This window comes from Trypanosoma melophagium (genome assembly GCF_022059095.1).
Source record: "Trypanosoma melophagium isolate St. Kilda chromosome Unknown ctg25segment0, whole genome shotgun sequence".
NCBI classification, from domain to species: Eukaryota; Euglenozoa; class Kinetoplastea; order Trypanosomatida; family Trypanosomatidae; genus Trypanosoma; species Trypanosoma melophagium.
Window position 1 is genome coordinate 118,316 of NW_027125156.1, and position 13,531 is coordinate 131,846.

Sequence of the window (13,531 nt, forward strand, 5' to 3'; positions counted from 1 at the left end):
CACACAGCTACGGACACACACACATATACATATATACTCATCTACACTCTCATATAGATGCGCGTATAAGAATGAGAATGTAGATGAGTATATATGTATATGTGTGTTGGGTGAATGCTCACATAAAACCATTATTATGTTTTTTGGGGTGGGAGGGAGGGTATTTCTCTCTCTCTCTCTCTCTCCCTCTGTTCTATCTTGTACTATTTTTCTCTTTCTTTTTCTTTTTTAATATATATATAATATAGACTAGAGCTGCTTCTGACACTGTTCTACCCAAGTCTTGGGAAGGGAGTGGTGTTGAACAAATAAGCAGAAGGTGGAAATAAATAGCAGATATATATATATATATATATATATATTTCTATCATACTTCTCCGTTACACTGAATTGGTCTTTTACTTCTTTATTGTTACTATCATTGATTCTTATTAACCATGACAACAACTCCTGAGGTAAAATACAAGCAATCTACCTGTCGTCTTATCACACTCTGCAGCGATAACACTACTTTTGATTTAAAGGTCTTAAGTGCTATCATTGCATACGCCGCAGCCCTTATACCACCACAAACAACCACTACTAGTAATAATAGTACTACTACTACTACTACTACTACTACTACTACTACTAATACTACTACTAATACTACTACTACAAGATTAACATCTGCACAATCCCAATTCACATCATCAGGCGATACACTAACGACAACAACTGCAACAACCACAGTAAAGGATGGAGTGGAAGGGGATCCAATGCATACCGTTATAACCGCACTGCAGGCGGCCTTCGCTGCCCCTTCCACTGGGAGTGGACATGGTAATAGTAATAATAGTAACACCATCGCCGGTTCTCCCTCCGGTAGAAGTGGAAAATCAATGAAAGGAAGGAAAAAGTCAAATACATCAGCCGCAGCAGCAGCAGCAACAACAACAGCCGCGACGTTATCATCAAAACTACCAAATGGTAGTGTAATGACAACAGAAACGGGAAGATCTATTTTTGCGGGTGGACTCTTACGACAACCGTGTGATTGGTATAGTATACTGCAGAGTCCACAGTGGGGGGTGCCATTAGTGTTTATTCACAAATTACCGGAAGTAGAGAGTGGAGATGATGAAACTTCTAGTGTGGCCGCATCTAGTCATCGGGCAACTTCACCTGACTTTTGTACAACTCTGCAGCGAGCACTGCATATTATTACGGAAAATATAGAGAATACAACTACTGTTATTGGAAATCAAAATGGTGGTAATAATGGTGGTGTTAATAGTCCTGCTAATACTACCAATACAGATTATATGGTGGATAAAGAGGGAGTTCCTGCTGTTACAGGATCAGAAGTATCTGTTACTACTATTCCAACTGTAGCTCAAACGGTTGAAGAAGTTACACCACCAACATCATCGGAAGAAGTAAAAGGAGGAAAAAGATTAAAAGATATTGTGGTGGTATTGGTATTACAAGATCCACGTTTACTTCCTATATTAATGAATAATAGAAAGACATTAGTGGCAAATCATGTGGATATGCGACTTATTGTAAATTTTGTGGATGGTCAATTTAGTCAAGGCGTAAGTGGTTCTCAAAACTACAGTGCAGGAAGTAGTAGTATAGTTCAACGCCCTCGAGTGGGTTCAGGAACTTCTAGACGTATGAATACCCGAGAAAATACAGTTGGGACTCCAACTATGCCTGCAAAAGAAGATCGGGGAACGGCTTCTCCAACCAATAATGTGAATACGTTTGAATTGTGGATTGATCGTTATCAGCGTGAGGGACATATTACTATTATGACTTCTCCCTCTTCTGCATCGCATGCATCTAATGTATTATGTCTTCGTGAAAAATTAGAAGGAGAGAGTGAAGATAAAAAGTTGTGGATTCAGCGATGTGTACAGGAGGTAATACCGACAATGCAATATATAACACGAGATATGACACAATACACAGATTGGCTTTCTTCTAAAGTTATACATCAATATCCAATCACAGTAGGGTCACAACAACAACAATATGAAGATATTTCCATGTATAGTGATACTAATAATGTTGCATCTGCTATACAACAACAACAATCACGAACGGCCATTTTTAATTCTATTGCTACATCTGCGCCTGATAAAGATGCAATGCAATCTACTTTAAAAGAAACATCTCTTTCTCCACAATTTGTTGAACAGATACTTCCAAATAAAGAAGATAGATATTCATATTATCTTCGTGAACGTAAAGTACGTGGTCAATGGACCTGTGTCTCTGCAGTTCGTGCACTCGCCGCACAAGTAACAGTCTTATTAGCAAGACAGCAACAACCAAAGATTGTGCAAACCACTATTGAGGATAAACCAACACAGGGAAGTACAGATGATTCATTAGAATCTCTTGATAAAACTGTTAGAGAGGGTGATGGAAGTATAGAAAGTAGAAATACATCCCTTATGCAACAACTACGTCTCTACTCTACACGGCAATCGGTTTTGGCAACATTAGATTATATGTCTGGGGAAAATGGGGGGAATACACTTCCCAATGAAGGTGAAATGAATACTACCACTAAATTAAATAATCGTACGGTTGATCCGCAAAAGATACCAACGACAACAACACCAGTAGCAGGAGGAACAGGAGGAGGAGAAACAGAAACAGAAACAGAAACAGGAGCAGAAGTAGTAAAATTACAAGATTCATTATCTGTTTCAATACAAGAGAATGAAAAAGTTGATCGATTTGATGTAACTGCAACTTTACCATTAGATCACACTATGGATCGTCCAACTTCACCACCCCACCCTGATGAAATTCGTTGGCTTACACATCAGTTTGTTAGAAAGGGACTTGGTTATTTTGCAGTTCCACCCGCAGAGTTAGACTCAAATTTTGTAAAAGATATTGGTGGTACAATGACGATATCATCCAATTCAAGTGAACATTTTCAAGCTGTAATGCGAATACGTGAATTACTGGAAGATCCATTAAATGGTTTCACAGTAGAGGAAGGAGAAGATGCAGTGGATATGCAGCTCTTAAGACTCATTGAATCTGATTTTAATCGTGCTTCGAAAGAAATACCATTAGAGTGGAGCCGTGTATGTGAATCTGCCGCTACTTCCTTTGGTCTTCCTGTAGTGAAAGAGAAATTACAACGATCTGTGGAACGCAGTTTAACACCACGTGAACGAACACATATCATTCAACAAGTATTTCTTGAAAGGGCTGCTGCAGAAGCAGGGATGAGTGATGCTTTTACATCTGGAACGGCTGAAGTACCATTTCCTGTTAAGAGGAATAGTAAAAAGATTCCAATAAATGGAGTAGATGGCGAAAATGAATTTACGGGAACTGCTTCACGATCTATAGAAGAATTTGTTACTAAACCAGTAGCTATTCAACGTTTATATAGCTTTCAATCTCGCTTTGGTACACATTTATGTCGTCTTCTACATTGTACAGTACCAAATCCATTAGAATCTCTTAATGGAAATTTTACCGCATCCTACTCTGCTCAAGCTGAAAATGTGTATCCACCCAAACGAGTCATTGCTGTAATGTTGGGTGGTATACCAGTTCCACAGCAACGACAAGTTCATCGTGTATGGTGTCATTATGTCTCTGGTGTACCATCAATGGATCAATTTAATGAGCTCGTCGCCTCTGAGGCAGTTATTACTGCTAATAGAAACCCTTTGAATGGTATAGATATGAGAAGCATGGTACAACCTATAACAAAAACTACTAATACTAATACTAATACTGCAACAGGAAATACTTCAGGTGGATGGGGTGGTACTATTGGAGATCTCTTACGTCGACAATTACTTCAGCATTTGCGAAATACATCACAATTATTAGTGCCAACTGGGGAAGATACAGAAAAGGCAAGTAGTAGTAGTAGTGGTGTATGTATTTCTGAAGGGAAGGCACAAACTGTATTAGAGGGTCGTCATTCACTATATCCATATGATGATAGTGTAGTTGAGATTCTTACAACCGATCGATCCCGTATGTGTCGCTATGTAAAATCTAATGAAATAAACTGTGTATTACACTACAGTATTCCTCCTCCCTCAGTGCTTTCTACTACTTCGGCTACTGCAGCTATTGGCTTTGCAGGTTCTTTCCCATTAGGATCTTCAACAAGAAAACGTTTTAATGAAGAGATTATCTATTTTACAACGGCGTTTGATGATGGTGTTGTACTCACTTGCACACAACGAGTCTCACCCGTCTCCACAACGACTGACACTAATGCTATTACAATAAATAGTGAAAAAGATAATATCAGTAATCTCTCCGCAAAGAGTTTGCCTTCACGACGTGGTAAAGCATCTTCAAGAGCTGGAAAATCACAAACAGGTATTTCTACTGGATTTGCAGATGAAAATCCAGTAGGAGGTGGACGTCGTGTGGGGCGACGGCATAGAAGTCGAAATCGCGATGACGGAGATGCTCTTACAGCCGCAGCAACCGCTTCTATTCGTCCAGAAGAACCCCCACGACTTTTTCCCGTTGCCCAAGATGGATCAATTCGTCTTTGGAGTATCGCAACCCCTAATGTGGCGAGTGATATGGCGAGTTCGCCACCAGGAATAACAAATGTACCATCCTCTGCTGGAGTATCACGTGGAATTCCAAAACTTGCGGTTACTATTGCCGCTAATGGATTTACGATACATAGTGAAGAGCATGAAGCCATATTGTGGATTACACACCATGAATCAAGTAATATGCCAACATCTGAATTAATGCGTTGTATGCATTCATGTGAGACAGATGCGAGTTTGGGTGATACAATAGAAGTAGAAGTACGTCGTGCGGTATTGGAAGAAATTGGAGCTCTCTGTCGATACTTTCAGTCTGGTGCTATACAGACATTATATCCAGATGGTTCCGTTTTAACCCGTTATCCAGTACCAAGTTTTGATGCAAGTAGTTTACAGATATTCGTTGAAACCCTTACTACAGCCTCAGGTGAGTGTTATGTGCGTCAAATATGTGAAGGAGATGTTAGTGATTTTTCTCATGTTGAAGGAAATAGAATTGAATCACGAGTTACATTCGATCGTGGTAATAATTGTCGTATTTTATCAAGAGCAGATAGAGTAACAGTTGTGCATTACTACCAGCGATCTAATGAAAGTGTAAATGGTAAGAGGAAAAGTACCAATAGTAGTGATATGTTAGGTAGTCCAAAGAATAACAATGATAATCTTGATGATCTTGGTATTCAAGAAGAAAATATTAATAGTGAAGTTCCATTTAATGTTTCTCCTAACACTATTGCTCGTGTTACATTACATGCTGATGGTACATGTATTACTTCCTTTTCTACCTCTGAGGAGTTTTATGATTACAACAACGCCCCAACTCCTTTACGACCGCTTCTTGAACATGTGCGAGTTGTGGAAGCAGCATGTGGGGCTCCTGTACGGTACTGTGTAGAAGCCCCATCCCTTCCTCGTATCTTTGTATGCGCTGCGGCTAATGATAATTATGTGAATAAGGAAACACAAGATAAACCGAAATCTGTAGGAATAGGAGTAGGAGGTGGAAATACTGCTATTGGTGGTTCCGATGTTGTTTCTGATATTTCCCTCTCTTTAGATCCTTCTTCTTGTACGGGTGTTGGTGCTACAACTACTGGTAAAGGAAATATCATTATGGATCATCCTGTGATAACTTCACCCCTTTCCGATATACCCACTTTCGTATTTGCTAATGCTATGCGGGAGGAGATGATATCCCCACGACGTAAAACTGTATATGATCGTTTCTATATTGCATTTGGTGATGGATCTGTTTTACGCCGTCGTGTCACACAACACGGCACACGTGGTCCTCCTATGTCATTTTTAGAAACACTCTTCATACGTCCAACAGATTCAGCGGTGCGTATTATACATGAGTCTGGTCTCGCTGTAGTGGAACCAGCAGAGGCCGCACGGCGTAATTCCCAGGCTCCAGCATCACTGGCCATTGGAGAGGGATTTGCCATGTTTGATTTAACATTGGGGGGAATGCGACTTGTGGATTATCAGCATTATGTGACAGAGGTACGAGATCTTTTTTCGCCAGGTCCGATATATGCACAAATTAAACCTGCTTCACTGGAAGAATTACTTCGACAACTTGTATTACCAACATACACACCACATGCTGTTCCTAAAGCCAGACGAAAAGCCATGCAAGAGGAAGAATTGGCTACAGAAGCACAGAGTCGTAAAGATCGTGTGGCAGGTGTATGTCCACCATTGATGAATCGTTTAAGTGAACTTGCAGAAAGTTTTATTATTGCGCATGAACTTCTCCGTGTTGATATTCTAAATTCTGCTAAACGTCAATGGGAAATTAATCGAACAACTAGAGATAAAGGAAAAGTAACACTTAATGCTGCTGCTGCCGCCGCTGCATGTTGGGGAGGATTATCATCTCTTATGGGAAGCTCAGAAGGAGCTTCTCTACAACGAGCTTTTGCTTCTCTTAATATGCCTTCTTCAGATGCTGTTGCCGCTGCTTTACCACCCATGGGTATTACTCCTTTATTTTTTTCAGAACTTGAGAATGGTGTTGTGGTTCAGTATTTGCATGAACGTGATGTGAAGGAGTATATGCGTAGTAAAGACGCAGAACCTTCTCCTATATTCTTATCCCACAGTACGGCCTCTGGTGAACCAGGTGTACAACAGTTAACATTCTTTCGTGCAGAAGCCGCTAATGGTCTTATTTCTAGTTCATCCATGGCAGACTTTTCACGACGCGGTCGTTACTCTCTCTCTCCATCTTCAACTCTTCTACACAGTAATTACGATAGAACCGCAGGATCTAAAAGCACGGTGGTCTCTGGTTCTTTACTTGGTGGTGCTGTTCAAAGACAAGATAAACTTGCCTTTTTTGCAGGAAAACCAACACCATTTCCAACCACACGTTGGCTCCCACCAGCCATGCAACCACCTCGACGTTTTCTTGAACCCAACCTCACCACACATGATGGAAGTGGTGGAGGTGGTCTTGTAGTAGTTGGTAATACAATTCCAGATGACGGTAATGGTGGACTTTCACAATCGTCATATGAACGTCTTCGAGTGTTTTTAAGGTTTACAGAGGCAACACGTGTGGCACAGCAGGTGGTGTTATTAGGTGAGGCTATGCGATATAAACAACTGGCATCTCTGGTAACGTACCAAAGAGCCATGCATGATAGTTCGGTTGGAAATGTACATGAGGCAGAGAGAGAGCAACAGCGATTGCGTGAAAAGTACTCTGCCTTCTCCACATGAACAGAAGAAAAATAAGAAGAAAGATATTGATGACGATGTTGAGGGTGGAGAAGAAGGTGAGAGAAGCAGAAGTACCTACAAGGTTGTGGTGGTGGTTTTGCAACAGTAGAGGACGAGCAAAAAATTGATCAGATGGTTTATGCTTCTTCTTCACTTCAAAAGAGAAGAAAAAAGGAAAGATAAGATCAGGAGGACGCGATTGAAGTTCATGAGTAAGTTCTCATGTGGTTTGAACTCCAAATGATGTATAATAAGGCCTCTACTCCCCCAGGCTGGAAGTGGGAAGAGGAAATAAAGAAAGAAACAAGAATTGCGAACTACGTATATGTAAACTTTGTATCATTCAAAGAATGTAGGCGGTGTAATATGTTTTTATTCTCCTTTATAATTTTTTATTCTTGTTTTCTGTCTTTCTTTTTAGTGAGAGAGAGAGAGAGGGGGGGGGGGGCAGTAATTAATATATAATGATTTGTTTCAAGCTCCAAGAGATATTCCTGTTTATTTTCTTTTATTTTTTGTTTTGGATTACAGGGTAAAAAAAGTGGTGCGGGTCCATCATAGAAAAAAAAAAAACAACAACTCTGTGAAGGAAAGGAAAAGAACGAAGGGAAACAGATAGAAATACAAACATACACATATATGTGGAAACAAGACATTGGTCAATGGGTAGAACGTAAAGGGCGTCGTGGCTGGACTGGAGAACAACAGCAACAACAACAACAACGACATGTATCAACCCCAACACGCCATGCCGTACGTGCTGGGTTTTTACCGGAGGGATTTAAAGAATCTCCGCAAGATATTCCTGCCGCTACAACTGATTTCTCGGCATTCATGACAGGAACAGGAACAGGAACAACAACAACAAGAGGAGCAATGCCAACTTCATTAGTAGAGGAGGGAACATCACATGCGGGAGAATATTGGGTTGCTGTTTATGGTGTGTCGGCGGGAAGTATAATGGATGTACGGGAGTATCTTGATATTATGTTTGGTCGTACTGTAGAGCATGCATGCCCGAGAGAAAGTGGTATGGTGGGAAAGAGTCATGTACTTCAAGTGGGTAATGGTACAAATTGGTTCTACGTAAAGTTTGAAAATCCTGTTTCTGCGGCACGGGCGGTGTATCAAAGTCCACTTACTATTCCTATTATCAGTTGTAATCTAAGTAGTACAACAGGTACAAGCACTATTATGAACGCTTCTAGAGATAGTGTTGGTACGAGTAATGCCGCTAATGTTAAGCAAGAAATTGTTGGAGTGGCATGGTGTAATGATACAGCCTTTTTGCAGGAACACGAAGAAGAGAATCTAAAAGAAACAGAGGAATATCAGAAAAAAAATCCTCTACGAAGCAATAGCAGTAGTAGCATTAATAATAATAATAATAATAATAACAGTAAAGGACGAACCCCTGTACGAGACATACAAGATGATACTATTAAAAACGCAGATGGAGTAACCCCATGTGGAGCAGATCGACTTAGTCAAACACGTCTTCCCAGATCGCATAGTGGTGAAATGGGAACAACACGGGGTTCACGTGGTTTAGGCAGTCTTATACGTGATGCATTATACTCACCATGGAGTATGCGGTGGACAACAACAACAACGGCAGCGGCACATCAATCCTATAGCGATGCCTCACCATTACCAAGATCAGCATCTGTATTAGGATCAGGAGGTAGTTCATCCTCCACAGATCGCACAGAGGTGTTTCATGAGAGTGTTCAAAGTCCTGATCGTAAAGTCTCTCATTGGAACAGTGGGGTTCATGCTTCTGGTGGTGGTAATAGTGATAGTAATAGTGGTAAAAAGAATCAAAGAGATGGAACAACGGGTTCTGTAGAAGGTGATTTGAAACCTCCTGAATCTCTCTTTTCAGGAAATCGTCAAGAGTACTTTGATAGGGCAAGACAAGTGAATAGTGCTGTACCTTTACCTCCACTTCCTGGAAATTTATCTATTTTAACTGCATTTCGCGCCGATATTTCACAACGTCGTTTACCACATCGATTTATTCGAGCCCTTATAAATCTTCCTTCATATATTTCTCACCGTTTAACCTCACAGAGTCTTCATGATTCCAACCTTCAAGATATAACTACAGTGGATGCTCAATGGAACTCCGTATTTGGAGGCTGCAGTATTGAACAACGATATGGACAACAACGAAGAATGTTACGACATCGTCATTACAATGCTGCGGCACGTCTCTACAGAGAAAATGGTGGTAGTGGAGACTCATCTCCCACACTTATTTATTGGGCTCCATTGCGTTGGTATGAAAGCACCGTAGTCTTTTCTCTCCTTGTTTTTATCTTATTACTCTTTCTACTCTCTGCTGTTAGCTCAGTTATGGTTGGCACGACAGATGTTACGAGTGGCGATCGCTGGAGTAATTGGACAACCACCACAGCAACAACTCTATCTTCTCCTGTTCCAACAGAAGTGGATTATGGAATTAGAAAGATGGATGCTGCAGGTGTGGTACCGCCTGTAGGACAAGTACAAGGTACTATATTTGCAGAAGGTGGATATAGGAGTAACATATATCAGGCACGAACACTATAGAGAGAGTGTGTGTGAAACCGTTATACTTTATGGTGGAGGCGAAAAGTAATTTAGTAAATTCACTCTTTTGGGTGCGTGTTTGTATATATATATATATATTTCTCTCAGATGATGGATTATAAAGATTCTTAAAAGGGAAAGAAAAATATCATTCTCTCACGGTCTCCCTCTCTTTTTCCCCCTTTAAATGAAGGGAAATTTCTTGTATATTTTCACTCCATTATTCCTGTGGTGTGAAAACGAAAGGAGTGTGGCTGTTTTTCGTTGCAGTTGTGTCTATCTATTTATATTCATTTGCTCTCCTTTCTTTCTTTTTCTCTCTCAATGTGAACTAGTCTTTTATCATTATCATTATTACCTTTGGTGTCCGATGCACATTCGCAAGTAGGTAAACACACAGACAAACTCACTGTTTCCTTTCTTTTGTGATCGTGAGAATTTTTTTCTTTTTTGTGAATTACTGAAAAAAGAAAAGAAAAGAAAATACAATTATGGTTCTAGTTCGAGGTAAACGTTATACATCACTTTCACCAGAAACAGCTCTTGGTAATAGAGATGATGGACTCTCTCCAGATTTCACACAAATTTCTCCATCTCAGCTACCAAAACTCCTTCCCATCACTCCCACAGAAGATAAGGAAGGAAAACTTAATAATAATAATAATAATAATAATAATAATAATAATAATATTCTTGGTATTGCTGGAAGTGTATTGAATGATCGAGTAGTGTCTGAACTGCAGCAGCTGCTCCGTTGTCCAATATGTCAATCTGCGCTTTTGAATGATCCTGCCGTAGTGGATCCATGCGGTCATGCCTTTTGTTATAATTGTATTAATATGGGTCTGGAGAAGGGCTGTTTTCCGGTAGAAAAGATGGAAAGAAAAACATCTTGTCATACCAATAATAATAATAATAATAATAATAATAATAATAATAATAATAATAATAATAATATCAGTAATGATGATATTGCAGATGATGTATACGGTAATACATCAGAAAGTAAAAAGTATAGAGTTGATAAACCCATAGAAGAAGGACGTGGACGACAACGACGAAGACGACGTAAACTACAGTTTACATGTCCTGTTTGTTTAGGACCGGCACATAAATGGAATTTAGTTCGTGTGCCATTAATTCGTGAAGTGGTATTAGAGGCTTTACAGTATACCGTACTCGCTAATGTTTTAAATGAGGATAATAATAATAATAATAATACATCCTATACGGTTAAGGAAGAGATGGCATCTAGTTGTATGACAACACCTGTACAAAAACGAACAGAACCGACATTATCACAATCTAATGGATTGATAAGTGCTTCTGTGGATATTACTAAGGAATGCACAATGAAAGAAAACGGAAATAATATTCATACTTTCCTTTCTACTTCTACGTCTGTAACAAACATTACAGTCCCAACAAGTAATTCCTTGTTGAATCGTATATCAATACCTCAAGAGATTTCCCATACGGATGGTACTAGGAATGATCTGGCGGAAGATATATCTTCTTGTACACATATGAATAGTTTAGATGATTGTATTAAAGATGGTACGATGAAGGGGAATGTTGTGAAAAGGCAACAAGAACAAGAAGAAAGAAAAGAAAAACAATCAGATAATAGAAAGAGAAGTAGAGAGAATGTAGAGTACTTTCATGAGTTCATGCTTATGACAGAAACCATAGATATGAAAGATGATCTCACACAAAGAGTTAATGATGAAATGGATGTTGAGATGACTAATGGTTTGAATGCAGTACGTCCAAATCAATCCCCACAACAACAAGAAAAAGAAGAAGAAAACGAAGAATCGCTTATTCGTTCATCTATTCCCATATTTGTATTGGATCCTTCCATTCCATACACTTCAAATATGAATAATCTTATTTCATCTGCTGTTCGTCTTTTTAGTGCTACTGTTATGGATGAACGAAATACATGTGAAAATACTTTTGGGTTAACTTCACAGGAACTGTTTCAACCAATATCTACATTTATACACTCTATTCCATCTCCTTCAAACTCAATACATTGGAGAGAAGTGCAATATAAGGCAGGACCTTTAATGGGTACACACTGTCTGGTAGGAATTTCATCATCTCATAATTCCTCTTACTCTAACATTAATACTATTAATACTAATACTATTAGTATCAATAGTACTAGTACTAGTAATGAAGAAATGCTTGTGTCTACCATGACACCTTCTATAGCGAGTGCACTCGTTTCTACTCCCTTAGTATTAAATGTTGATTGGTTAAAGGAATGTGTGAAAACTCAGCAGTTGGGATCTACTTTACCATACATGATAAGTGGATCTTTGTATGCACGATGGAATGAAACACAAAGAGAACCGCATGTTAGGAACTGTAAAGCTGGAGAATGGATGAAGCATGGATATGGATTTATCCTATTACCAGATGCCCTCTTACTCGCCCTAGTATCACATGAAATAGATATCACAAACAAAAATATAAATATCCCAAGCATAATAGAATCCAAAAAGGAAACAACTTGTGGGGGATATTCCCTTCTTGCTTGGAAACGACTTATTCTTCTTGGTGGTGGTGTTCTATTACAGTTAGCGGAAGGTTGTTTAGATGCTCTCGTAGCATTTACACTTTCATTTGAAACAGAAACAAGCGCATCACGTTTGTCCTGCGCTACTTCTTCTGTTCACACTGATTGTGATGAAGAGGAAAAAGTTATAGGTGGAGATGTATGGGAAGCCGTAAGAGATGTCGTAAAACATAATACCTGTCTCTGGCAAGCTGAACTTTGTACGGATCATCAAACTAATACTAATACGAATAGTACGAATAGTGATAATAATACTAATACTAATGGTAATAGTAGTAATACTGTACAATGTGTTATGGTTATGCATAGACCTATTCCATCCGCATTACGTTCTATAGGACTGCACAAGCGTCTCATACGGTTAAAACGTGCTATTCAAATACTTCTTACACTTCCATCAACACTATGGAATCAAGAAGGCGTTTCGCATAATATCTCCACTACGACTGTATCTGCGTTATCACCTTCCCTTACATCTAATGGGAAATCACATGAATCTTGTGTGAAATTCTTTAGCGATACAAATTCAAATCATATTTCACTTATTGTACAGATACGCTCCACAACGTGGTTGTTGCGGAATCTTGCAGAAAGACGGCTGAACGCTGGGGCTCCGCAGAGATGGTATTATAACAGCAATAGTAGTACTAGTAGTAGTACCGGTAATAACAGCTGTGATCTGGAAGAGGATTGTACATTATCGCGAAAACTACTTTACGAGGATAAATTGTAAAGAGTGAAAGAAGGGGAAAAATATTTACGCATTCGTCTGTGTGTATTTATTTATTTGTGTGAACTTTTGATCCTTTTGCCGTATTCTTTTTTTTTTTCCTTTATTACAAATAAAAACAATCGTATGCATGCACGTTGAATTGGGTGTTGTGTCTGTATATCAAATAACGATACTGATATATATATATATATGGGGGAAATGTGGATATTAATATGTATTGTTCTCTTTTCTATTTTCTTTTTTCTCTTATTTATTTTTGAAGGTGTAGGTATCCAAACCTCAGGCTTGTTTTTTTTTTCTTTTCTTTTCTTTTTTCTTTCCTCTTTGTTGTTCTTGTTCCCACTACCACATTCTTTC

The 13,531-nt window shown here is 39.1% G+C and overlaps 3 protein-coding genes across 3 annotated transcripts; all 3 read left to right on the plus strand.

Moving 5' to 3' along the window:
* Positions 1 to 437: 437 nt before the first annotated feature.
* LSM04_006692 (uncharacterized protein) lies at positions 438 to 7,280 on the plus strand (the record flags this gene model as incomplete). The annotated part of the gene is made up of 1 exon (XM_067336621.1): positions 438 to 7,280. One exon carries the CDS (start codon positions 438 to 440, stop codon positions 7,278 to 7,280), a length of 6,843 nt encoding a protein of 2,280 aa, XP_067191030.1.
* A 639-nt stretch (positions 7,281 to 7,919) lies between these two features.
* On the plus strand, positions 7,920 to 9,854 carry LSM04_005355 (uncharacterized protein; the record flags this gene model as incomplete). Its single annotated transcript, XM_067336622.1, has 1 exon — positions 7,920 to 9,854. One exon carries the CDS (start codon positions 7,920 to 7,922, stop codon positions 9,852 to 9,854), a length of 1,935 nt encoding a protein of 644 aa, XP_067191010.1.
* Positions 9,855 to 10,345: 491 nt separating this feature from the next.
* Positions 10,346 to 13,174, plus strand: LSM04_005509 (uncharacterized protein; the record flags this gene model as incomplete). The annotated part of the gene is made up of 1 exon (XM_067336623.1): positions 10,346 to 13,174. One exon carries the CDS (start codon positions 10,346 to 10,348, stop codon positions 13,172 to 13,174), a length of 2,829 nt encoding a protein of 942 aa, XP_067191014.1.
* Positions 13,175 to 13,531: the final 357 nt, after the last annotated feature.